Source organism: Geotrypetes seraphini, chromosome 2 (assembly GCF_902459505.1).
Source record: "Geotrypetes seraphini chromosome 2, aGeoSer1.1, whole genome shotgun sequence".
NCBI classification, from domain to species: Eukaryota; Metazoa; Chordata; class Amphibia; order Gymnophiona; family Dermophiidae; genus Geotrypetes; species Geotrypetes seraphini.
This window is the reverse complement of record NC_047085.1, coordinates 129796836-129824693: the sequence shown is the minus strand read 5'-3', so window position 1 is coordinate 129824693 and position 27858 is coordinate 129796836. Positions and strand designations below refer to the sequence as shown.

Below are 27858 nucleotides of genomic sequence, written 5' to 3'. Positions count from 1 at the left end.
GCAAGAATGAGTAGGCATCGCTTCTGACTCTAGTTAAAATATGGTGTGTGTGTGGGGGGGGGGATTTGGAAGGGAGGAGTGCTGGTTCTGTCAAGAGGAGGGAGATTGTGTGCTGGCGCTGATCATGTTAGAGGTGGGGGGTTGCCACTGGACACCAATGAAAAGTTTTTTTGGGGGGGTTTCCTTTTTAAATATTGAAGGAGAGAGGAAGAGGGGTCGGGTCGAGTAACGTTGAGTCCTCAGTTAGTAGAGTGGGGGTGGATGGAGCAGGGTATGCATCATGTTTCTTATGTAAAAATTATCCACAGGTTAAGCTGGTGCAGATGGGCAAACTGGATGGGCCATTTGGCCTTTATCTGCCATCATGTTTCTGTGCTTCTATAACAAGTTTCAAAGCCAAAGCAAACACATGCTTTCACCTTCAAAGCTGGTGCAAAATCTGCAGGTTGAAAGTTACCCATACCCATGTAGACAGTTTGTATACAGACTGCTCTCCCTTTCAAGAAGAAGGGAATTTGATGTATAAGAAAGAAAAAAAAATTACAGTCCGCTTATCTTCTGCTTCAATGAAAGCAAGTTTTCAATTTTTATTAGAAATTTGATACAACGCTTATAAAATTCATAAGCGATTTCCATAGTAAAAAAATGGGGAAAAAAGAACATATGAAAACAGACATCGACTTTTACTTACTTGAGGCTCAGGGAAGGAGGGGTAGAACTACAAATTATTATAGTATAGAGGAACAAGAAGGACTAAAACAATAGGGCATAGGATTGAAGCAATGTCTCTTCCCTTCAAGTGTTCTTTCTCCACTTTTGCAGGTGTCCAGTGGGTGATGATTGGTGGTATACAGGGGCAAGGTGTGAGCAGAAAGGATCTACTCAAGACACTGTCATAATAGCGGTTTCCTCCTCTGTAACTATATTTGTTGTCATGCTAATCATCACTATTGTGAGTGTCTGCTGCCTGAAGAAGAAATACCAGAAAAAGCACGCAGAAAGCAATGATGGCTTTGCTCTTGAAAATGTAAGTCCACAAGCTACAGTGTTCACTGCAGGTCGCCTTTATGTATCTGGCCATCTATCTTCCATTCAGGATGATTTTGGAAGTTCTGTCATGAAGACGTTAAATGATGATACAAAGATAGATTCAGAAAATGAAAAAGGAGAAATAAAGGTCACACATAGACCATAGCAGAAAACAAACCATGTGTGACATGTAAATGCTCAGGATTCTATGTCAATTTTAATCCACATTGAAAATAGCAAAGTTCATAACAGTGCAAACTCAATGATATAAAAATCTCGACATAACTGTGTTTCTACTGGTCCGCCTTCATCAGGAGAAGGAACAATCCTTAAGATTGAGATGAAAAGCATTTAGGTCAACAAATCTAAGTTGGGAAAATGTGCAAAACGCGGGTCTCATCTGCTGCCATATAAGTCAGCTTAACGTAGCTTAAATGTAGTAAACTCAAAAGTTGAAAATATTTTAAAGATATCATGAGCTACCGCTTTGTAAGGAAAGGGCTGAAGTAAGTGGCAGATAGTTTAGCCCCTGTGTTCTGAGCAGGCCTACTTACAAGCATATTTGTATTGGTCATCATTATACAATCCTTTCTTCAGAGAACAGAATTTGCTCTGCATCTGACATACAAATACAAAACAAAACAGAGAATGCAAAGTACATTTGATCATGCTGGGCTTGGCTTCTGTCAGCATAGGAAAAAGTATATTTTGAACAGTGAATGTTTATTGATTCTGTTGCACCACTTATGGTTTTAATGATTCTGTTTGGTAATGTGTTTTGCAAAAAAATCTATTACAGAAGATTGTAGTTCCTTATCAAGTATATTTGTGCCTGGTGCACTAGCCAAAGCAGATGCTCCAAAGTCTGTCACCAGAGATATGGAGCAAGTATGGGTAAAACAAATATGGAAGGACATTCTTTGATCCTAATGGATTCCTTTTTTTTTTAGTTCAATAAATTTTTATTGAGTATTTTGGAAAAATACAATGAGCAATTCAAATACATATAACATTTTGTATATATATGATCTATAAATATGCAATTAACTATAAAGGACCATAATATTAAGAAAAGCTCAGAGTAATGAAATTATTTGTGAAGATTGTATGAGAAAAGAAAATGAGATAGAATAGAATAAAAATTAAAAGAGAAAGGAAATAAAGAGAAAAAAGTGAAGAATAGGTAGGGGGAGACAGAAGTGTCTACAAAGTAGAGCGAAAATATGAATCTAAGAATGACCAGGGTGATTTTTTATTTTTCATATTCATGGATATTCGGAGCGAAACTCTATTTTCATATGCATATGATTCATATCTATGGTACATACAAAGAGAGTTCCACCAAAACGTATAATTTAATGACGAAGATAGTTTCCAATTTTTTAAAATATGCATGAGAGCAGTCACGATCATGGTATCAATAAGTTTAGGAGGGCAATTTGATTGTGTGAAACAGGGATGTTGAGATCGAAGGATTATAATGTCCATAGAAATCTCTTCCGAGCAGTTAGTGATAGATTGTATGGTGTTCCAGACTTGGGTCCAAAAAGAGCGGACCAAAGTACAATGGAGAAACATATGATCAAGAGTTCCCTCTTCTTTCAAACAGTTCCAGCAAACGGAATCTTGTTTTAGTTTGGCTTTCCACATGCGAAATGGGGTCCATATTGCATTCCACATAACAAAGAGCATTGACTGTGAAACTCTAGAAGATAAAAGTGGGCGGTCTGTCTAGGCAGGGCTGTCCTCTCTCACCACTACTTTTCAATTTAGTGTTGGAACCTCTTCTTTCTGCTATTAGACAAAGCCCACTAATTAAGGGTATCCCCTCCTTAAACCGAGACTTCAAATTAGCAGCCTATGCTGATGATGTATTAATTTTTCTTAGGAACCCTCAATCTTCTCTTCCTCATCTTATACACATCATCAAACAATACTCCTGCTTCTCAGGATACTCTGTCAATTGGGAGAAATCAGAAATCTTTCCTCTGAACAATAACATTCTCCAATCAGACTTGACTAACTTTCCATTCACATGGTCAAATGAAGCTGTGAAATATTTGGGGATTTTAATACACAAAGATCCAGTCCTTGCTCAAAATCTTAATATATCCAAAATCAAAAACTTAGTTCTTAACACTACATCTCGGTGGTCTCCACTATACTTGTCTTGGTGGGGCAGGATATCATCCATCAAAATGACCCTAGCACCTAAAATTAATTACATTCTCTCAATGCTCCCTCTTTTATGCCAGAAATCATTTTTCCATTGGCTAAATAGGAAGCTATCTGAATTTATATGGAACAAGAAAAAACCTCGAATTGCTCTAGCCAAGCTGAAGGCCTCTAAAATTAACGGTGGTCTTAACTTCCCTGATTTCTACCACTATTATATTGCTTCATTAGCTAAATATGGAGCCTACTGGGTTAATGACTCCTTTTCTCAAGACCCTCCTACTTGGTTTGAAATGGAATGTTTTTTATGCAAATCTCTTCACATCTCTTGCTTACTAACGATATCAATACCCAGACACTTGAGAAAATATCCTCTTTTCATTTCAACGCAGCATGCTCTCCATCACTTAGATGATATAGCCGAAATCTCAGTTAGGGTTAGCCCACTCATATCCCTTTGGAATAATCCCAAAATACAAAACCAAGGCAAATCCCTTTCATGGAAATGGTGGCAGCGGGCAGGTATATGGTTTGTTCATCAACTATTTACTCTTAATACGACAATTCCTTTTGATATACTTTGTTCCACATACCTGCTACCATCCTCTGCATATTCACAATGGATTTTACTCAGTGAAATACTATCTTCTGTGTATATACAATATGACTTTATGACTTCCAAAAATACTATATACCACTGGTCTTCGTGGTCTCTATCAAAAGGAAAAGCTATATCTTTTTTCTATAATATTCTAAGAGATCAATCCTTTACTTTTTCATATCATACTATGAAACACTGGGATAATATATTAACCATTCCGCTCTCGGACATTGACTGGGAACTCTTTTGGTCTTCAACAGATCCTAATGGATTCCAATAGGAAAATAATGACCAGAATCCTCAAGGTGCTACATCAGGACTCAGGGAAAAATTATTTCTAGCCTTGAGGCACCTTAGTGTAAAATCGCCTACTGGTGATGTGATGCAATTACATTACAATTTAATATTACAATTAAATGTATGAGATGTTATAATCACGGTTAGATGTTTCAATAGGCTTCCCCTTCAATTCATACCAACACAAAGGTTAAACTTAAATATTTGTATTTATTTGTTGCAGCTTACAAAAACAGTAACAATTGAGGGTAAAAGGAAACTAAATAGGTATGTCAAACAATTGTTATCAGAAGTTAAGGTAAATTATATTAAAATAGCACAGTTAATTTACCATTCACGTGTGATCAAGTTTACATTAATAACACCAGTATAGTTAGTGATACTTTTCAAACCTCAAACAAACATGTCATGCCTTTCAACTTAATGTCATCTTTGTTCAGCATATCCAAACCCACAGATAAGTACATATTTGACTAGGTGACTCTTTTAAAACCAGAGAGCGTTTTTCAGTTCCAAAGTTCAATAAAATGCAAAAAGTGTATATCTATGTCCACACAAAAATATTTTTTTAAAAACCTGTTTTCAGTGGTATTGCCACTTTCTTGCATTGGGTTCCCCTAAGTTGTTGTCCTATCACCTGTCTGAAGATCTGGTTGTTTGCTACTATCATATCTGTAAACAAAGGAAAGGAAGCAAAACCCTAACTTCCCTAGATGAATGTAGGCTAAGGCCACGTATTTCTAATTACATGTGCAAAAGAACAGATAATTATTTTATCCCTAAGCTGACCTTCCCATGCAAACCCCGAAAATCTGCTTCTGATATGAAATCAGCTCAGAGTTTCAACACACACATTCACACAATATCTGAGCAAGCTCAGCTTTATCTGACTATACAAGTATCTTTGGTTCAGAAATAATAAAACTCCTCAGTAATTATCTCACAATCCCATAAAGCCCCCCAGTGTATCAGGAATATTAACTGGAAACAGCTCTGCACCACAGAACCTCTTAAAGTTTTAGACCTTCAGTTCTCAGATTAAATACAAAGCATTTGCCTTAAACACCAATATTAGGCAATCTGAGCTGAATCAGTGATCTTACATAGCAAAAGGATTAAAATTCTCTATTTCCCAGTACTTAATACTTCCTTTTAGTAACAGGAGTCACAAAACTCCAGTTTAAATTCTGAAACACACTTTAAAAGTTCTTATCAATTTTCCTTTGAAATATAACTCCAAACTTAATTTAGAAATCTAAGCTCAAGAGCCCAAGCAGGTTTAATGTGCAACATTTCTCATGAAATCGAACATTTACTGGAAATATTATTTTGAAAATGTCCATTCCTTCCACACACAAACTCCAGAGCAGACATAGAAACTTATACTCAGCAACTCCACCATTTCCTGGTGCTGGCTTAAGCTCTCTGCTTTCCTCTAGCTCACAATAACATTTCTGGCTCTTAATGAGAGAGTTGCTATTATATGCAGCTTCCTGCTGGAGATTCTCTTTCTCTCATCTATATGATCTCCCTGTACCTCACAGGATCTGTGAGTAGCCCTCATCATTTCCCTCCTGTTTCTTCTCTGTAACTGCTTTCAATTTAATATTTTTTTCTTCCTGTTACATTAGCATGATAAACACTATGTGGAGGAGTGGATTAGTGGTTAGAGCTGCTGCCTCAATGCCATAGGTTGCAGATTCAATCCCAGCACCACTCCTTGTGTCTCTGGACAAGCCACTTTAACCCTCTGTTGCCTCAGGCACCATAGTTAGATTGTCAGCCCACAGGGACAGATAGGGAAAATATTTAGGGCTAGATTTTCAAAAAAACGCTAAAAAACTGGCAGGCTGTTAATCGCAGCCGTTATAGTAGCAACTGTAAAAATGCAAGTCATTCTCTAAAAATTGCTCATGCATATGAGGTTGTCAGAGAATAGCAAAGACTCCCTAAATATTCATGTGCCCTTGAAAATCAGCACAAGAACTTTGTAGACAATACGGGATTTGACAGGTAACCAGTGAAATTTCTTCAATCATGGTGTTACGTGCTCAAATTTACTCCCCACACATATCCTATGCACTGCAGCGTACTGAATCATTTGCACTTAGGACATAAGCAGTATATAAATAAATAGAAAGGAAGGCAACAGCAGAGCAAACTTACAAAGTAATACATATTTTTTTTGTCTTTCTACAGGTAGGAACCAAATGAAGCAACAGAAAGTCAAAGAAAAATTCTCTACCAGGCATCTAAATCAAGCCTTTCCTCAATTATTCCTAAACATTAACCATGACATACTGTATCACCTAGGCAAAGAATAACCCCTTGTCTTGGGATAAAGGTATAACAACAAAAAGAAGACAAGGTGGATGTCTAAATCAACCAATATAAGTCTTTAATATAACAACATTCCTACCTCTCCAAACCCCCAACCTCAAGAGATGTGAACAATAAAGAGACTAGGCCATGACTATACCAAAAGAATAAATAATTCTTCAACAAGCCCAACAGAGGAATAACCGAAAGAAACATTATAACACACCAGGACCATGGATTATTATGAACCCCTGTGAACCCCCTTCTTAGACCATTAATTCCCGGCCCTCCCAAACCATCACCCACCTACCCAAACCTCCCTCCCCCCAGTCATGCAGTGAAAAAGAAAGAGAGAAGCATGAAAGTGTTTGTGCACCAGTCAGAACCATCATATCAAATCCCCCCAATAGGAGGAACGGCCACATCCCCCAGCAATTGAGGAGAGAGCTGTGCACACGATGAGGCTACGCTTATATTCTCTCGAAGAGTGCAGGGAAAGGGGGGACATGATAGAAACATTCAAATACGTCACGGGCCATATTGATGCGGAGGAAGAAATATTTTGTCTTACGGGTCCCATGGCGACAAGAGGGCATCCGCTAAAACTCAGCGAGGGAAGATTTAGTGGGGACACCAGGAAGTATTTCTTCACCGAAAGGGTAATTGATCGATGGAATGGTCTTCCACGTCAGGTAGTCGAGGCCAGAACCACGCTCGACTTCAAAAGACGATGGGACAGACAGGTGGGGTCGTTCCAGAGGAATGCTTAAATGATGGAGGGAGGGAGGGTTCTTGAGTGGGCAGACTTGTTGGGCCGTCGGCCCTTTTCTGCCATCATACTCTATGTTTCTATGAGGCAACGATTGTATATAGGGGCCCCATACAGAATAAAAAAGTTTTTATTAACTAAAAGTCAAATGAGGATCACGGAATTCCCATAACAATAACGCATGAATATCGATTGCGCCAATGCCATAGGGAAGGAGATGTCTCCTACGGCCAATGTTGTAAGATGCACTTTTTCCCTACAATACAAAATTTGAGAACCCATAGATGAGGATCCTTACCCCAGACCCCTAACAGAGAAACCTGCTCCAGAAGAACACCTAAGGGATGTAGCTGAAGTGGTTGCTGGAGGATATCCGCAAGATATTGAAAAAGAGCCCGCCAATATTGAACAAGGATCCCTGTTTGGGCGTCTCAAAATAACGCCTTCCTCAGGGGACACTCGGTTGAAAAACACTGTTCATTGAGGTATAATGCTTGAGCAGAGCTAATCCAGTGTGTTGGGCTGAGCGCTATGAGAATGCTCTGCCACACGCTGGTTTAGCTCTGCTCAAGACTTATATTGGTTGATCTAGACATCCATCTTGTCTTCTTTTTGTTGTTATACTGTATCACCTCACATACCATCAATAAAATCAATTCACAGTTCAAAGTTCAGTGTGAGTTAGCAAATATTTATATGTTTGGTGAACATGAGCAAAAAGTGCTTTTTGTCAAGAAGTCTGATCCAGCTAAGATGCAGTTTTTGCCTTCTTTCCTCCTCTGCTATTGATGTTAATCCTGATTGGGAGAGCCCAGAGATTGACGATTCCCTACCCCTCTTTCACACAGGGGTATGGAAATCAGCTTGGAAAAACAAACACACTCCTAACCTTCTACTACACCACACTTACCTTTACTATCAAAATATGAAGTTCCTTTCTCTCTCTTTTTTCAAACTAACTATACGACTCTCTTAAAACTATTATTTTTTTATAAGTGTAAACCGAATAGATGTTTTTCTAATGCAGTATAACAAACATTAAATAAACTTGGAAACCTGGTAATTCAGTAGCTACAAGACCTTGGATGTGGCCCTTCCACTGTACAGGAGCATGACTTACATAGATAGACAGATAGCTTTAGGATGTAGATTGAAGTGCCAGCTGAAACAAACAAAATGGTTTTCTACTGGGACCAATCCAAGCTGAGAAGAGAATGGACAATACTTCAAATGCAAGGAGTCTGCCATCAATGTAGATTGAAGTGCCAGATGAAACAAACAAAATGGTTTTCTATTGGGACCAACCCAAGCTGAGAAGAGAATGGCCAATACTTCAAATGCAAAGAGTCTGCCATCATCTCACAACAAACCTCACCATTACTGTGAGGGGCTGCAAATACTGGAGATCAGAGTTGAAATCACATTTCTCCCAGTAACATTTCTTTGGGCAAATCCCATGATCTCCGAATGCCTTAGGAACCCACTTAGATGAGCTCCTCCAAGCAGAGATTTATTCACCCCCATTCTAGAACTGTAGCACTTAAATATAAGTGCTATTTGCACAAGCTTTGATTTTAACAAAAATAGATTGCAATTTTTTTTTACATACAGAGTGTTTGGAAAGAACATTAAAAGGGTTACAGAGATTACAAAATGCAGCTGTGAGATTAATATATTGAGCCAAAAAAATTGAGAGTGTGGCATCATTATTTGTGAGATCATGTTGGCTTCCAATATAAGCATGTACAGTTTTTAAAGATCTGCACAATGGTATTTAAAATACCATATAGTCAGTCTCCATAATACACAAATGAACTTTTATTTTTTCTTTCTGTTTATAGTAGGAGTGGCTTCCAATTATTTCTAGAGTCTATTTCAAATGTGCTTGCTTTACATTTAAGATCTTGTATGGCATTTTTCCTTCCTTCCTCTATTTTGGAATTCTACAAGATCTGAGATTACCAGACCTACTCAAAAACTTAAATTATCCTTTCCTACGCTGAAAGGCATCATCTATACTGAAAAACTAGGGAAGTCTCTTCTTTTCAAAATTACTGAGCTCTGGAATAATTTTCCTGTCCAGTTGCGTGATCTGGGCTCTCTCCAATCATTCTGTAAACATCTGAAAACTTGGCTTTTTTCAGAATTGTGATCTTTGTTTCCTTCTACATTATCCCTATTGCATTATTTAAAAATTTACTATAAACCGTGTCAAGCTCTATTCTTATAGAGAAGATGCGGTATATAAGCTTGGAGGGGCATAATCGAAAGGAACGTCTAAGTCCGTTTTCTTCTAAGTCGCAAGTCGTCCAAAGTAAAAAACAGCATAGGACACATTTTCGAAGAATACGTCCAAAAAATAATAGTTTTTGAAAATCGTCTATCTATACGTCCTACCGATCTGATCGTCCATCTTTATACCACATTTTCGTCCAACTTTTTGTCCAAGACAAAAACGCCTAGAACAAGCCCTGTTGGACGTGGGAGGGGTCTGCAAAGTGATGGACTGAACACCCAGACATGGCACCTAAATAGTGGGGTACCTTACAGGGCACTGCTATGAACTTCACAAAAAGGGTGCCATGTCATCATCTCACTACATCTCCCTTATAGATTATGCTGAAACCCCCAAACCACCTCCAGAATCCTCTAGACCCACTTATGTACCACCTTAATAGCCCTTATGGCTGCAGGAGCCACTTATATGCCAGTAAAAAAGGGTTTGGGGGGTAAATAGGGGAGTGCACATTTTCAATATCAATGCAGTAATTATAGGGGCTTATGGGCATGGGTCCTCCTCTCCATGGGTCCCTAACCCATCCCCAAGACGACTTAAGCCACCTCTGTGCAGGTTGACTAGGTTTTCCTATGCCAGGCTGCCAGGTGATGATGGTCTAGAGGCTGAATTTTAAAGATGTGATTACAATTTTTATGGGGGGGGGGGGCGGTGATCACTGGAATAGTGTGTGGGGGTCTGTAGTTTGTGTCTGCAGTGCTTATCTGGTGACTTTAGGTGGGTTTTTGTGACTTAGACCATGTTTTAAATGGTCTAAATCACAACGTCCAAGTTCTGTCTATGCTGTGCTGTATAACTTTCGGTTATACATGCAGTACGACTAAGTCTAAGCCTGCCCACGTCCCGCCCAAATCCCACCCTCGACACTCCTCCTAAAATGCCCCGTTTAGCTATGGTCATTCAGCGGCACTGTGAAGGCTTGGGTTGTTTTTAAATATGTCCAAAACCGGTTTTATTATTGGCACTTGGACGTTTTTGACTGATGATCATCCAAGTGCCGACTTAGGCCGGTTTTTGGACGTTTTTCTCTTTTGATTATGAGCCCCTTAAGGTTTAGTTTAGTTTAGTGTATGTCTGAGGAACCAAATGATACTCTAGTTCCCTGGTTGGGAAGGAGTGAAATATATACAGATTTGTATGTTAATATTTAACTATCGAAAATATTTAGCTGTGGAAAAGTTTACCTTTTGAAATTACTGTAGATCAGTGTCCAATAGCATTTGAAGGTGTTTTTGTTTCAAAAATATGTTTTAACTAATATGTGAGCTATATTGACTATCTAAGAACCAGCTATAATTCTCTCTCGTAGGCCAATAGACTTTCCTGCCAAAATTAAAATTCGTGATCAACAGATTTTCCTGCATCAGTCACCTGAAGCCGCAGCCAATCAGGTTTGAGGACCCACCAGTAGTAACATCCGGGGCCCATGTAATATCCAGGGACCATCATTTTGTATCCCCCCTCTATATGAAAAACATAATTTTTAGTAATAATTCAGACGTCACACAACAAAAGTGTACCTAGGAAAAGGCAGCATCTTATATACGGCAGTGAGATATAGTACATCAATAATGGTACACCCATTGTAAAACTGAACAACCCAGTACAGATTGATCCTGCACAGTCAATGCTATCAGAAAACCATGTCTTTCATACACACACACACACAGACACCCTCACCCAATCACAAACTAAAAATAGAAATATGTAGACAAAAGTTAAACTGAACCACAAAGCCAGACTTTGCATACAATGCAACACCACAGAAACAGTGATGAATGTCCTCTAATATTATGCAAAATATAGATAGCAGATGTAAATCTGAAAAAACTGAGAAATAAAACAAATAATAAGAAATAAGAAAATACCATTTTATTGGACTAATTTATTTTTCAATTAGTTTTCAGAGGCCAAACCCTCCTTCTTCAGATCAATACAGTATACTGCTATTATGGTATCCTGTCTTGACCTGAGGAAGGGGGTTTAGTCCAATAAAAAGATTGTCTTATTTCCATTTCCTGTTTATAAACTTTTGTCAATACAAGTACAATACTACTGCATTTTTTTGAGGGGATAAGCAAACAACTGGACAAAGGAGACCCTATAGACATCGCATATCTGGATTTCCAAAAAGCTTTTGACAAGGTACCCCATGAGTGCCTACTAAAGAAGCTGTGGAGCCATGGGGTGGAAGGGGACGTGCACAGATGGGTCAAAAATTGGCTGGCGGACAGGAAGCAGAGGGTAGGAGTAAAGGGACACTACTCTGACTGGAAAGGGGTCACGAGTGGTGTCCCACAGGGGTCAGTGCTGGGACTGTTGCTGTTCAATATATTCATTAATGACCTAGAAACAGGGACGAACTGAAATTATAAAATTCGTGGACGACACAAAACTCTCCAGTAGGGTCAGAACTGTTGAGGAATGCAAAGATCTACAAAGTGACCTGAACAAGCTGGGTGAATGGGCAAAAAGATGGCAGATGAGCATCAATGTAGAGAAATGTAAAGTCTTGCACATAGGGAAAGGGAACCCGATGTACAGCTATATGATGGGAGGGAGGGTATTGGGGGAAGGCAAACTTGAAAAAGACTTGGAGGTATTGGTGGATACAACGATGAAGCCAGTGGCACAATGTGCAGCGTCCTCAAAAAAGGCGAACAGAATGTTGGGCATTATCAAAAAAGGTATCACTACCAGAACAAAGGAAGTTATCTGCCGCTGTATAGAGCAATGGTGCGCCCGCATCTGGAGTACTGCGTCCAATACTGGTCTCCGCACCTTAAGAAGGATATAGAGATGCTCGAGAGGGTCCAGAGAAGTGCAACAAAAATGATTAAGAGCATGGAAAATCTTGCATATACCGAAAGGCTGGAGAAGCTGGGGCTCTTTACCCTGGAAAAGTGGAGACTTAGAGGGGACATGATAAAGACCTAAAAAATCATGATAGGTATAGAGAAGGTGGAGAGGGACAGATTCTTCAGGCTAGCGGGGACATCAAAAACAAGAGGGCATTCAGAAAAACTGAAAGGAGACAGATTCAAGACGAATGCTAGGAAGTACTTCTTCACTCAGAGGGTGGTGGACACCTGGAATGCGCTTCCAGGAGAAGTGATAGGACAGAGTACAATAATGGATTTCAAAAAGGGCTTGGATGACTTCTTGAAGGAGAAAGGGATTACATGGTATAGATAGAGGGGTACTATACAGGGTGCTTCAGGATTAGGGCATAAACAATTCAGGTGCTGGGAACTTACAGGTCAAGGACCTGAAGGGCCGCCGCGGGAGCGGGCTGCTGGGTACGATGAATCCCTGGTCTGACCCAGCAGAGGCAATACTTATGTTCTTATGTTATGTTACTTTATTCTAAAGCAACAACAAATTATTTTTTCTACCTTTTGTTGTTTCTGCTTTAATCATCTTCTCTTTGCTCTCTTCCTTCCATACAGTATCTGTCCTCTCTCTCCCTTCGATCCACTGTCCACCCTCTCTCTCTGCCCCTTCCATCCATTGTCCATCCTCTCTATCAATTTCATATGACATCTTCCCTCTTTCTATATCCGTTCCATAAACTGTCTATCCTGTGCCCCTTCTTTCCTTTGTACATGATTCATTTCAGCTTTACCCCTTCTTCATTTTCTCTCTTTTTTCCTCCACCCCCTCCCCTATACTCTGGCCTCAGTTTCTTCTCATTTCCTTCTTTCTTGCCCACTCCATGGTCTGGCATCTATAGCTCCTTCCCTTCCCTCCTCCCATGCCCTGGCATCACTCTCCTCTCCTTCTCTTCCCTTCCATCTCTCCCTGCCCCTCCATGATCTGGCATATCCTCTCCTTCTTTTCCCTCCCTCCCCCTCCATGGTCTTATCTCTTTCCTCTTCCTTCTCCCTCCCTCTCTATCCCCATTTAGGTGCATAATTTCTCTCCCCATCCCCTCCCCTCTCTCTCTTTGTTACCCCCTACTTCCATTGACAGTGCTGCCTTCAGAACTTACTGCACTTCCCGGTGTCAGGCCTTCATCTCTGCTGAATCCCACCTACATCCTGTTTCTGCGATGGCAGGACCCAGCAGCGAGGATGGTCCAAAGCTAACATGAGCAATGAATTGTGAATGCTGCTGCTGGAAAAAGCTGGCCCTCGGAGTACCCCCTTATGGGATGCCCCTGGGATGGAATGCCTTGGTTCGCCACTGGGCCCCACTATACTGTATATAAAGACCTTCCAGAACATCCTGAAGAAAGCCACAGCATGATGGCTGAAACATTGGTTCTACCTACCCAGATGCGGCAAAACCGGACAATTGCAACAATAGGTGTAATTCTTCGTATGCCTAGTTTCTTGTTTGGAAGCCATGTTACACTACACAAGATATAGGCAGTATATAAGAACTGCTTTGATACTGTACCAGCACTTATGTGGGTGGTAAACTTATTTGCTAATTGGGTGCTACCTGCTATTCTATAATTAATGCACGCTACTCGCATATTCGAGATACTGAAGGGACTAGACTTAGTAGATAAAGACAGGTTGTTCACCCTCTCCAAGGTAGGGAGAATGAGAAGGCACTCTCTATAGTTAAAAGGGGATAGATTCCGTACAAACGTAAGGAAGTTCTTCACCCAGAGAGTGGTGGAAAACTGGAACACTCTTCCGGAGGCTGTTATAGGGGAAAACACTCTCCAGGGATTCAAGACAAAGTTAGACAAGTTCCTGCTGAATCAGAATGTACGCAGGTAGGGCTGGTCTCAGTTAGGGCACTGGTCTTTGACCTAGGGGCCACCGTGGGAGCGGACTGCTGGGCACGATGGACCACTGGTCAGTACTGTATTCCTAGATAATGCTCTCTGGAACTGGAGTTATTACATAAAACAGTCATACTAACTGCTTCTATCTTGTTAGTAAAAATTTGGAAATCAAATATGAGCTAATTAATTAATGTTGTAGAAAGAAGAGATTATGTTTATTTTTCCACGAAGGCTAAGAATGTGAAAATGAAGCTCTTATGTCTAGGGTGCTCCACTTCTGTATGGAAGACAGAGGTGTCTCTATGGAAACCAAAGAATGCTGTACAACCAAGGAAAGTGCAAAACAATGACTGAAGAAAGCTAAAGCTTGAAATGTGTTTGAAAATACTAATCCATCTTCTGACTTGTAACCATTAGCCTTTGTATCAGTGTCTCGCAAACTTTGCCATGCCATGGCACACTAAACATGGTGGCCAAGGCTTGCGGCATCCAGAAGTGCACAGATGTTGACGCAATGATGTCATGTGCATGCGTAACGTCATCATGTCAATGTCCACACATGCACGAAGGCCCTCAGACGGGGCCCTGAACTGCCAGTGTGGGGTGCTGGAAGGGAAGATGTGCAGAGAGAAGGAGAGATGCTAGCGCCAGCCGACTGCCTACAGTCGCTGTGAGAGGCATGTCCTGTAGGCAGTCAGCTGGTGCCAGTGCCTCTCTTCCACCCCGGCGTCTCGTGGCACACCTGGAATCTTGCCGCGACACACAGTGTGCAATATACTGCTGTATATCACAGTTGCCTTATGGTCTAAGTTGCCTGGACTTTATATTCTATGGGGCAGATACACTTGTAACCAGCCTCAGTCTGTAGTTCTGTAACACCAGCCTTACTTTATCTTTAATGTAGCCATATAGCCAAGTTACCTCAGGCTAGATGTATAGTGTACAGAAGAGGTCTGAACAGAGAAATGCACAGACTCAGTGTTACAAATGCACAAATATGTTTTGGGTTTCTTTATTTGTAAAAGATTCTTTAATCGTAGTTTGCCCAAATAATATATTTTAAAACAAATTTAAGAATTTCAATAAGTAGTTTAAAACCTTATAATTATCAAACACTTTTCTAATTTAAATCTGGGTACATTTGTTTTTTTATTTACCCAACTAACTGGATCCAGTATTCCTATTTCTAATTACAATTCTGAGGTAAGAATGTCAATAAGCTTATCATCAGGATTACAAGTACTTTATGTTCACAAGTAATTGGATTGAAAGATTAGGTTTCTTACCTCTGCTAATCTTCCTTCTTGTATAGCTGCTCGGGATGCTGAACGGATGGGATCTTATATCTCTATTAGCTTCAGCTGCAGGGCAACTAAAAGAGCCCTCCCCTTTGGGCTACCTGCCCAGGAGCTTCCTGTCTTACTTCAGTCAGTAGAAAAGCCACGTAGACCTATGACAACAGGAAACAGAAGAAAAGAGAGAGAGGGCGCGGGAACTCCCGCTACCAGTGAAATTCTGCTCAATATACGGCCAACTGGAAACAAATAGAGAATGCAAACAACAAACTGCAAAACCCAGGAAAATCCTAGAACAGGAACAGCCTGAAGATCAGAAGGGGCACCTCCTCCCCCCCCCCCCCGGAACCCCCACCAACTCTTAAACCCAACAAAGGGGAATATGCATGAAATTGTTATTTGTTAATTTTTATTTATTTATTTTTAATGTAGTGAGGCTTATCAAAGACAGAAATCCAGCTTACCAGGTACTGAAAGGCGACCTGCAAATCAGACAAAAAAACAGAAGGGTGGGTGTTCAGCATCCTGAGCAGATATACAAGAAGGAAGATTAGCAGAGGTAAGAAACCTAATCTTTCATTCATGTACAAGCTCTCGGGATGCTGAACGGATGGGACGTATCAAAGCTGTCCTAAAACTCAGGGGGGGGGGGGGCCCGATGAGCCCGCCACAAGAACAGAAATGCCAAAGACCGTATCACCCGAAGCCGCCACATCAAGCCTGGAAAACCTGCAACAGGTATGAAGGGAAGCCCACAGGGCCTCCCGACCAGTCTCCACAGGCGAGACCTCGTGAGATTCAGCCTACGAGGAAGTCATTCCTCAAGAGAGTGAGCCTCCACCCCAAAGGGAGGCTTCTTCTGTACCGCCACATAGGCCGCGGAGTTAGCCGCTCGCATCCACGCGAAAGAGAAGTCTCAGAAGCAGGCCAACCCTGATGCGCGGGGCCCACCAGGACAAACAGATGGGCCGACAGATGTAAGTCGATAGTGGCCCCAAGGTATCTCATAAGACTACGCCAGATAGCCAGAGACCGCAGAACATGGACCCGAGACGTGGAATACGAAGTAACAGAAGGCCAGCCATCAAACTCCCTGGTTTATGGGAAAAGAAGAAACCACTTTCGAAGAAAAGAAGGCACAGTCCTCAAAATCACCGTCGACTCCGTGATGTAGAGAAAAGTATCTCAGCACGACAAAGCCAGAAGCTCTGACACTTGCTGTGCAGAAGTGACGCCAGCAGGAAGACGGTCTTAATGGTAAGATCTTTCAGAGAGATCTCATCCAGGGGTTCATAGGACGGATGAGTCAGGAAGCGTAGGACCAAATTCAGGCTCCACGAAAGCAAGGCCATCGTAAGGGAGGCCCCAGCCTCCCTGCCCCCTGCAAGAACCGGACAACAGCCGGGTGAGAAGCTAGAGAACCTCTGAACGAAGAAGGACCCAAACAGAAGAGGCCCGCAAACTGAACACATAGAGAGGAGGCTGCCAGACCCTTCCTGAGGCCAGCCTATAGGAAGTCCAGAACTGGAGCCACCAATGGAACCCAAAGGGTCCACCTGGAGCCCCACACACCAAGCCGAAAAAACCCCAGGTGTTCGCGTAGGCCAAGACCGGCGACTTCTGCTTGCATTGCAGGAGCGTGGCGATAATCGCAGAGGACTAGCCCCTTGCCGTCAAGGCTGCCTGCTCAAGCGTCAGGCCGCATGACCAAAGTGGTCCGGATCATGAAGTGCAAACTGACCCTGCGTGAGGAACCGCCGATGGTGAGGAAGACGCAGACCACTCCCGGAGCTCAACCTCACAAGGTCTGCGCACCAATGTCGTCTGGGCCAGTTCGAAGCCACAAGGATCACTGGGCCCCTGTGCGAGGATACCCGGAGCAAAACGTGCCCAATCCTGGACCACATAAGCAGGATGCACAGAAGGTCCCTTGTAGGCCAAGGTTGACCAGATCCAAGTCCAACGATGCCGCCTTCTCGTCGACGGCTGAAGAATCTGTCCGCCTTCCTGTTCACTAGGACGCCATCAGATCGAAGGAGCGAAAGCCAGCCCGGACAGGGACCATGCTCCCTGGTCCAGAGACTGACAACTGAGGAAGTCTTCCTGAATGCTGTTGACACCGGCCACATGAGCCGTGGATAAAGCACACAGACACTCATCCTGAGGAGATACACTTGGGACTGTAGTGGAGCTAACCGATCGCTTGTAGCTCTGGCCGGCCGATCGATCGATCAATCATCGGCTCTCTCTGACTCAGACCTGTACCGGGACAGACATGCAAACTGCTACCCAACTGGAGAGACTCTTGACCTTAGTCAGAGTCACCCAATCCCAGCCCCGCAGAGGAAGCCCTGTGGACAGAGTGACTGGGTTCAACCACCACAGCATACTGCTGTGCGCCGCTGCCAACCCAGGCAGCAGCATCCCCAGCGCAGCTCTCAGGGGATTCTACCTTTACGGAAGAGAAAACTGAAGAGGACGCAGGCGAGCTCTCACCCACGAATGACGTCCATGGTTGTCACCATGAGACCCAACACCTGCAGGTACCGCCAGGCTGGCAGAGCCGGGATTGCCAAAATGTCCCGAATCGCACTCCAGAGGTTCAGAAGGTGTGATTCTGAAAGAAACACCCGGTTCAGCCCCGTGTTGAACCGGATACACTGGTACTCCAATACCTGGGTCGGCAGGAGGCGACCTTCTTCAGATATATCACCCATCCGAGCCGTTCCAGCCAAGACACTACTAGGTGAACCGACAAGCGGCCCTGCTCCAAGGGAGCTCTGACCAGCCAGTCGGCGAGGAATGGATGCACTAACACACCCAGAGATCGCAGAAGTGCAGCCACCACCACCATGAGCTAGGTAAAGGTTCAGGGCGCCGATGCCAAACCGAAAAGGAGCATAGCCAACTGGAAATGCTCCTTAGAACACGAAACCGCAGGAATCTCCGATTTTTGGGGGAAAATCGGGATGTGAGACCCAAGGAAGCCAAAAACTCCTCGGGTACCACTGCTGTAAACACAGCACGCACCGATACCATCTGGAAACGTGGAACTCGCAAGAATGCATGCACCTCCATGAGGTTCAGAATTGGTCTGCAATCGGAGTCCTTCTTTGGCACGACGAAGTAAATCTAGTATCTCCAGAGCCCAAGTCGCCCTGTGGAACCGGCTCTATAGCCGCCAGATCCAGCAACCGGTGCACCCAGTCCGGATTGCCCTCAGGAGAGGACATAAAGACCACCACCGCCGGCTAGAAGAAAGGTGGTCGAAGACCTTCGCTGAGTACCTCCAGAACCCACTGGTCCGAGGTTATGCTCAGCCATTCCAGAAGGAAGGCCGACAGCTGCCTCCCGATCCAGGGAGGCCTTGACGGAGCCCTGGCATCATAATTCTCTTTTTGAAGGCACTGAAGGTCGAGAGTTGGGAGACTGCGGGCTTGCTGTACCTCCAAGCGAGGCCTGTAGGAGGATCCGAAATGCCGTCCTGCCACAGAGGGTCCGGCGTACTGCAAGGTACTCCTGAAATGATGAAAATTCAGCCATCCCAGCCCCCTGAGCAGATGAGAACCAGGGCCAGGGAGCACCTGAGGCCAACGGTCCTGCCACAAGGTCATCCAAATCCTGGCTAAATAAGAGCAAACCTTTGAATGTTCAGAGCAGCCTTGAATGAAGAATCCCCCGACCACCGGAGAAGTCATAACAATCTCCTTGCAGAAACTGAATAAGTTCCCCGCATAGCGAAAACCGTCAAAATATGACAGAGGTTTAGTATGACATGCCTGGGCCACAAAGGAAGCGGCCGCTGCAGCTTGCACCCCTGTCGCAGCAGAATCAAAAGGGCATGTCAAGACAAAATCCAGCTTATGGTCCTAGACATCCGGCAGAACCACCCCTCCATCCGAGGGCAAGGAGGTACATTTGGGGACCTGAGCCACTGCTGAATCCACCCATGGCAGAACTAGGCGCATGGAAAATGCCGAATCCATGGGATACAATTTAGCCAAGGCACTAGCGTACTTCAGGGGACCCTCCAGGGCCCCCCAATCTCCAAGAGCATTTCTGACGTGTCCTCATGATCGGGAAATGCAGCGGAAAACGGGCACGTTGAACACATGATTTAACACTCCGCCTGAACTGCAGTCGGAATCAAATCCCAATGTCCGCAGGGATTCAGAGATAAAATCAGTAAGGCAATTGGACTTAGCCTGTGCATCATCTGATACTCTTTCACATCGTGAGAATCAGCGTTCTGGAAATCCCCGAGATCCGCTAGGCTAGTCACGCAGCAGGACCCGCTGAATCGCCGTGCGAGAGCAACGGCTTGGAAAGTGATGCAGGTACCATGACAATAGCGGGAAGTTGCTGCCGATGTTCAGGCATACAAGCAAGGATCAGCTTGACATGCTGGAATCCAAAGGCTGTACAGACTGCCGCACCGCAGTCTGAAAGGTAAACACAGGCATAGCCCGCTTTCTTATGAAGGCCTGAGACAACATATCCACAATTTCCGGCAGAAATTAGTCCTCGGCAGCCTGAGCCGATCAGCGAGACTCTGAAGATCGATGAGACTTTCCCTGGAACTGTGTCTGCGTTTATGTGAAAACGCCCTTCTCGCGCAAATTGCGAGATGGATGCTGGAATCGCAAATGCGGCTGAAATTGCTGCACGTGCCGCAAGCTGGCGCAAGCGCTGCAAATAGAATACGGCCATGGAAGCACACACCACACTGTTAGGGATCATGACCTCCTATGTGCGCATGCGCGCTTAGGGTTTTATTATAGAGGATTAGGGACTGGATATAATGCATTGATATACTTTATATTAGTATAATGACTCCTTGCCTGATCTTCATGGATGAATAGAGCTGGTAATTCCATTTACATAGGGGTCAAGAAGTCCATTGAACTGGACTTTCAATGGACGTGAATGGCTGTTATAACGGGCTAGTGATGTAAATTCTACCAAAGAAGCCTTTGTAGTGCAGAGGGCCCCAAGCAGAAATAGAGCTTGTTGTCAGATCTCCCTTCCTCTCCACCCCCCACCCCACCCCCTGAACAATTAATTAGCAAAAATCAGCATAGGACCCCTGAACTAGAATGCTCTAACAGACCTTTCTATAATAAACAGGAAACGCATGTGGGAAAGGGGTTCAGACTGCTTCAGGGCCTGTGAATATGTAACCAAAAATATAAAGAAACACACCACTTATAGAAATGCTACAACCACTTACAGTTTTTATATTGTTTTTTACTTTTTTATAACTTTTTAGCAACAATTTATTATACTATGTTCATTCAGGAAAAAGCCTCAGAATAGGAGCCCACGCTTAGTCTTATCATAGACTTCTCTTTCCGCGTGGTTTTTGGCCAATGACTGGAACCACGGAGCAAAAAAACCACGCGGAAAGAGAAGTCTATGATAAGACTAAGCGTGGGCTCCTATTCTGAGGCTTTTTCCTGAATGAACATAGTATAATAAATTGTTGCTAAAAAGTTATAAAAAAGTAAAAAGCAATATAAAAACTGTAGGTGGTTGTAGCATTTCTATAAGTGGTGTGTTTCTTTATATTTTTGGTAGAATACTCTTTAGAGCCACTTTGGGTGACAATCTCTGAGTTATTTATACTGTGAATATGTAAGCCATATATTTTATAAAGGTAGGCATCCTTTTGCCAGTGCCACCACTGATAATTGTTATGTTTGTATTTTGTAAACCGCTTAGGTTTAAATGGGTTAGAAATCTTTTAAATAAATAAATAATAATTTTTGCTAACGTTGCTGCTGCACTACCAATGCAGTCTATTTATTTTTTATTTTATTTTAATAATTTATATTTCACATATCTTACAATTCTATGCAGATTACAGATTATTCAGGTACTCAAGCATTTTTTCCTAACTGTCCTGGTGGGCTCCCACTCTATTTAATTTACCTGGGACAAAGGGGATTAAGTGACTTGCCCAGGGTCACAAGGAGCAGTGCGGCATTTGAACCCACAACCTCAGGGTGCTGAGGTTGTATCTCAGTCTAACCACTGCACCACACACTCCCAGGTGCTGACTTTTATTAACTGGCCCCCTCACTGCATTTAGAGTTGCACTGGGGATAACAGCATCCTGCTTATCCTCCAAAAGTGGATTCTCTGGGAAAAGGGGGTAGAAGGAGAGAAGAGGGGAGTGGCTAATGATAACCATTTCATGTCAATTAATTAAACTTAGACAGACAGTAATGTATATCTCTATTAGAGGCAGAGGTTAAGTGGGGTCACCTTAAAAGGCTGTAGCAAAATAAACCTTCTGCCTGCAGTGTCTGGAAATAGGTTCTTCAGATTTTTTAAAAATTAGGATTTATTAACCACCTTTATGAAGAGATTCACCCAAGGCGGTGTACAGCAGGTATATTTCAACATTAAACTTACAATTTTGTTAAAAGACCGAATATAAACATAAATACAATGAATGAAGTAAAGTCAATATCAGTAAATTGAAACTTGTTAATAGGACTACCGTATTTTCTCGCATATAACGCGCGCGTTTTACGTGGTTTTTACAAACCGCGCATACCCTTGCGCGTTATACGCGTGAGCGCGTTGTACAAAATTTTTTTTACATAGTTTCCCCCCCCCCCCGACGCCCGATTCATCACCCGGAAGAAGCGCTCGCACTCCCACCCCGAAGGACCGCTTGCACCCCCACCCAAAGGACCGCTCGCACCCCCACAGCCTCCCCCCCTCCCCCATGGAGAAGCTGTCTACCTTGTTTCCGGATGCCAGCCCAGCTGCTTCCTCTGCCGGTGGTCCTGCCCCTTCTCAGAGCCCTGTGCTGCGCTGCTTCCTCTTCAGGCGGTCCCGCCCTTTCTCTGATGTCAGAGAAAGGGTGGGACCGCCGGTAGAAAAAGCAGCGCAGCAGGGCTCAGAGAAGGGGCGGGACCGCCGGCAGAGAAAACAGCTGGGCTTGCTGGCATCTGGAAACAAGGTAGACTGCTTCTCCATGGGGGAGGGGGGGGAGGCTGTGGGGGTGCGAGCGGTCCTTCGGGGTGGGAGTGCGAGCGCTCCTTCTGGGTGGGGGTGCGAGCGGTCCTTCAGGGTGGGGGTGCGGGTGCGTGCGAGCGGTCCTTCGGGGTGGGGGTGCGAGCGGTCCTGCGGGGGGGGGTGAATCGGACGTCGGGGGGGGGCATCAGGCTTTCAGGGTAGGGACAGGACTTAAAGGAGGAAAGGAGAGTCGGGGCGGGCGAAAACAGAGTCGGGGTCTCCAGAGGAGAGTCGGGGCGGGCGAAAGGAGAGTCAGGCAGCATGCGCGGTATACGGGTGTGCGCGGTATATAAAAATTTATGTACATAAATATGTGTTTTTTGCGCGCTATACCCGTGTGCGCATTTTACACGGGTGCGCGTTATCTATGTGAAAATACGGTACTATGAAACAATTCAAAAACATACTTATTAACAGCATTTAAATTCAAATAAGAGAGATATAATACATACTGAAAGGGAGACATAATACTTATGAAGTATCTACTAAGCACAAAATAGAACTTTCAAATAACATAGATATGATGCTAATATTTTTCTATAATACAGTTTATTCTATAGCTGAGGGGTCATATGCAGATATTAGATGAGAACTGGTGTGGTGTGTTGGGATAAAACAGATACAAGAAACTCAAACTTTTTGAGCACTCACTAAATGGTAAACTCACTGTCCTTGTCAGATCTTTTCTTCTATTACCCCAGGAACCTGGGGTAATTTTATTCCTCTTTTAAGCACCAACAAATCACTCAATATCATTTTGATGAAATATATATCTGGACCAGGCTATTATCCCACATGCACCAGGATAGCCAGCAGCTCCCCTCCTATCTAGATGGTGTTTAGTATCTTGCTTACCTTCAAACCAGTTAAGCAAGATACTAAACAATCCTCATGCCAGTTATTACATTCCTAATGGCCAAGTTATTACATTCCTAATGGCAAAGTTGATATTATAACTGTCCTAATCCTTCTTTCCTGGGGACACATCTTTAGTATGAGAGGATAATGTATCATGTTGTGAACCGCCTAGAACTTTTTCGGTATGGTGGTATATAAGAATGAAATTATTATTATTATTTGTAAGCCAGATCCTAGATACATTTTCTCCTTTTAGGCATTCTAATTACTCCAAGACAGAATGAGAGTGACAAGAGTTAGTATTATCCTACTATATCCCTGATGGTCTGGTCAGTAGAGCACTGTGTTTCTCAGTACATGTAGCTCTTCCATTCTGGCTTCTGATAGACAGAAGCTCTTTGCACCAGGTACAACCATATACCCTCTCACCAACTGGTTAATATACATGTGGCACTTGGTACAAAAGATTAGATTCCTCCAACTTATTGCTGGATTGCTGCCTGCATCTTATGTTGTTGAATTTTTCAAGTATTATAGAAATTAGGGATACCTAGCTTAAATTTAAATCTCTTAAATATATTTAGTGTATTTTGTATTAGACCTCTATTACTCTAATGCTAAGGCTGAATTTACTCATGTGTTGATATGAATCTTTTTCTAAAACAAAATTCCTTCTTAAAATTCGTAATTGTAGTAACAGTTGACTTAACATAGAATGGTTCAGAAGTGGGTAGGGGACCAGATAATATCCTTTTGCAACCTTTTTTCCCTCAAAAGGCTATTCCTCCCAGCAAACACTAAGGCCCTCTTTTACTAAGGTGCGCTAACCGATTAGCGTGTGCTAAACGCTAAAGTCTATGGGTGCGTTAGCATTTAGCATGCGCTAATCGGTTAGCGCACCTTAGTAAAAGAGGGGGTAAGTCTTATAGGGGAAATGTTCAGCCCACAGTGATAAGCTCCCAACATTTAAGATGCAGGTATGTGTGCTGACCCAGAAGTAACTAGACACCAGCCTATATTCAGACTCAGGGAATGGCCGGTTAGCAGCAGCACTACCTGGTTTAAGTGCTGCTGAATATCAACGGCCAGCCAACTGGATGGAGTCACTGAATTGAGAATGCACGAGAATGCCAGCATTGATGGCTAAAGCATGCCTGCTGACTTAGGTGCTGCTCAGATAGTAAAGGTGAGATTCGCACAGGAGATGTCTTTGTCTGGCAGGGCTTGGCATCCTTATCAGCCATTAAAGCAGAGGGGGTCTAAGCCTCTAAGGCCTTCCCCATGTTTACACCGCTGGTACATCCCCCCTTTCAAATACACTACAAATTGCCCCCAAATTGCCCATCTTGTGAGTGATCCTGTGGGGGAAATCCCCCCTCCCTTCTTGCGAGGTTGGGAGCGGCACCTTGCTACTGGCCAGTGTGCCTGCTGATTGGCACTCTCTGCCCCGCCTCTTCATCGGCATCTACTCCTCCCTCCTGCCTGCTCGCTCGCCGCGTGTCTACGTTTAACTTCTTAGAAAAGTGCTACGCTGCCCTGCTGCTGGCCTGGCATCTTCTCTCTACTGCGGCCCGCCCTAGCAGGAACAGAAGTTGTCAGAGAGGGCAGGCCACAGTGGCCAGTAGCATTCTGCATAGTCCCTGGTGGCGCATATCCCTCCCCCTGATCTGACCCCCTGCCTTGAAATTAAAAATTAAAATCCCAGGACAGGGAAAATGTTTGAGCACCTGAATAAATTCATGTACACTGTTCTGAGTTCTGTTAGGAGAATGGTAGAAAATTGAATGAATGAATAAATAAATAATGTTAAGTAAGTGGCTACAGATAGGAGAAAATGCTATCATATCTTTAGCAACCAGGGTAACCAGGCACAGGTCTGAATATTGTCCAGTGCCTGGTTAACCTCAAGAAGACAAATAGATATCAGAGTGTCAAGTTCAATGTAGGGAACTTCTAACATAGCCAGACTTTATTTACTTAGAAATAAAGGATCTTAAAATCCAGCAGGATAAGGCTATCTGAAGCACAAAGGCTTAGGAAAAGAGAGCCTAATTTGTCCTTAAACAAAAGGCTTAAAAACGCTAAGAAGCCCCTACATTAAAGCATAGAATTATCAGGAGGTAAGTTAACTGAAAAGCATCAAGGGTAGGCAAAATTTTCCAATAGCTTCTTAACATCCAACTGCCAATGAATACTGAAACATTCAAAGTTAGCTTTACTGCAGGATTTTCAATGTCTATCGAGTGCAGTATGCCGAATCTTGGCCTCTATCCAGCTGGCAATTTCAAAGATGCTGTTAACTGCCAAAACCCCCAGTTGACTTTAGTTCTTCAACAAGAGTCCTTGTTTCACCATCACGTTGCTGCATCATGAAGAGCTAACCTCTCTGGTAATTACTGGCAACCTCAGGAAGAGCCAGAAGGGTTTTGGGTGCCCTTCTCCCCAAGATCACTTCTTCTCTCCCTTAAGTAACTGATAGGCCTGGGACGATCTCTCACCCTCACATTCTAGGGCCTACCTGAAGCATCTTGGTGGTCTAGAATTTTTTTGCTACTTCAGCTTGTCTGCGGTGTTCTTTGCTCACATGTTTAAAGACAATAGACTTCAGTCCAATTCTTTATATGTGAGGCTGCAAACCATTGGACCCCTGAGGAAGGCGTGTTCGCCGAAACACGGACTGTGTAGGGTCCGGTTGGATTTTTAACACAGTATTTTTTATCATTGCACTTTTTTAATTGAATTTTCAAGGTTTTATATGTCAGTATTTAATAAATTATTTCCAGAACATCTGTATCCACAGTTTTTGTTTTCATCGGTGGATTGTTTTCACTGTGGATCATTGGGTCTCCCCATTTTTCTTTGTTAGTCTAGAGGGGCATACATGCAGAAATAATGTCCAATTACTCCTTCATATCATTGACCTGACCTCAAAATTGCCATCATGACCCCCTAGTGGCAGTCTAGCAGTGCTGGAGCATTGAATACCTCGGCTATTTCTGCTGTGGTGGCCATTCTGCTGTGAGGTGAATATCAGCTGTTTTATTTCTTGGAACCACAAACATGCATAACTCAAAATACATTGATAAAATATAAATAAACATGACAATTTAACGCCCAAGAAAAAGATCTGGGTGTCATTGTAGACAATACGATGAAACCTTCTGCCCAATGTGTAGTAGCAGCCAAAAAAGCAAACAAGATGCTAGGAATTATTTAAAAAAAGGGATGGTTAACATGACTAAGATTGTTATAATGCCTCTGTATCACGCCATGGTGCGACCTCACCTGGAGTATTGTGTTCAATTCTGGTCGTCTTATCTCAAGAAAGATATAGCGGAACTAGAAAAGGTTCAAAGAAGAACAGTCAAGATGATAAAGGGGATGGAAATCCTCTCGTATAAGGAAAGACTAAAAAAGATTAGGGCTTTTCAGTTTGGAAAAGCGATGGCTAAGGGGAGATAGGATTGAAGTCTACAAAATCCTGAGTAGTGTAGAATAGGTACAAGTTGTCATAGGCTGCCTCAGGGCAATGGGTTCTAGGGCACCAATGACAAGAAAAAAATGCTCTTGTGAGCCACTGCGGGCTGCACAAGGAAAGGAGGCAACCAAAGAAAAAACATCACACCATCTGGTACGTATTGTGGGACAAGGATCCTGGCTAGGCCTAGTGGCTCTGCTGAATCCTAGTCCTGGAGTTAAAATAAAGGTAGTGGAACACAGATTCCTTAATGTCTCCCAGAAATTGCACACTAAAATGTCCAGGTTGTTCAAACAAAACACTTTTAATGGAACATCAAAAAGTTTCAAACAAAAATGTCAGAATTTGGCACAAGTGAAAACAAAACTTCCAAGATTCTCTTTACTTCTTTTACCAAACAAATAAGTCCTACTCCTAGCACCAGCCGTCTTCCAGAGTCAGTCCAAACTAATAACAGCAAAATCCTCAGTTTAGCCTTCTGGCCACATTCAGGATATGAATGATAGACCAGTCCATGCATCAAGTAATAGCTTTTGAGTATGAGGCTATCCTGGGTACTGGCTCTAATTGTGTCCCTGTTAGGTTGAGCAAAAATCCCCAACAGTTTGAGAGGAGAGAAGCCTGTTCTCCACAGGTGTTACCACTCTCCCAACAGAAAGCTTTGGTGTAACTTCTGCAGCTTCCAGCACCAGTCAGAGCAGTGCACAAACTGCTCTCAAAACATAGATTCAAGAAAAAAAGGTCTTCAAAAGAAAAAGAAAACCCCAGGCTTATCAGCCTACTCACATTCCATGGGGTGCTCTTCCCCTTGGGGCAAAACATAGTCCTCCAGCCATTCCATGTCACAAACCTCGGGCTGGACTTCAGGTTCATCCATTTCCCAATCCTTGGGAGAACGTTCTTGTGCTGGCCATGGGTTAGCTGCCAGAGCTGGCTTCCTCCTCCGCTTGACTTCAGCTTCCAGTCCCAGC

The 27858-nt window shown here is 43.1% G+C and overlaps 1 protein-coding gene and 1 long non-coding RNA gene across 2 annotated transcripts in view; one reads left to right on the top strand and one right to left on the bottom strand.

Moving 5' to 3' along the window:
* The window catches only part of MEP1B (meprin A subunit beta), a 77537-nt gene extending 70548 nt beyond the window's left edge, over nt 1-6989 (top strand). The window contains exons 14-15 of the mRNA XM_033933843.1: nt 823-1027; nt 6302-6989. Of these exons, the coding sequence (XP_033789734.1) occupies nt 823-1027; nt 6302-6316 (220 nt within the window). The 3' untranslated portion in view covers nt 6317-6989. The remainder of the gene's footprint in view (nt 1-822; nt 1028-6301) is intronic.
* Nucleotides 557-27858, bottom strand: LOC117355375. The gene is made up of 3 exons (XR_004538347.1): nt 27738-27858; nt 1584-1647; nt 557-1112 (listed from the first exon to the last, which is right to left on the bottom strand). It is a non-coding gene; the product is annotated as an uncharacterized LOC117355375 (long non-coding RNA).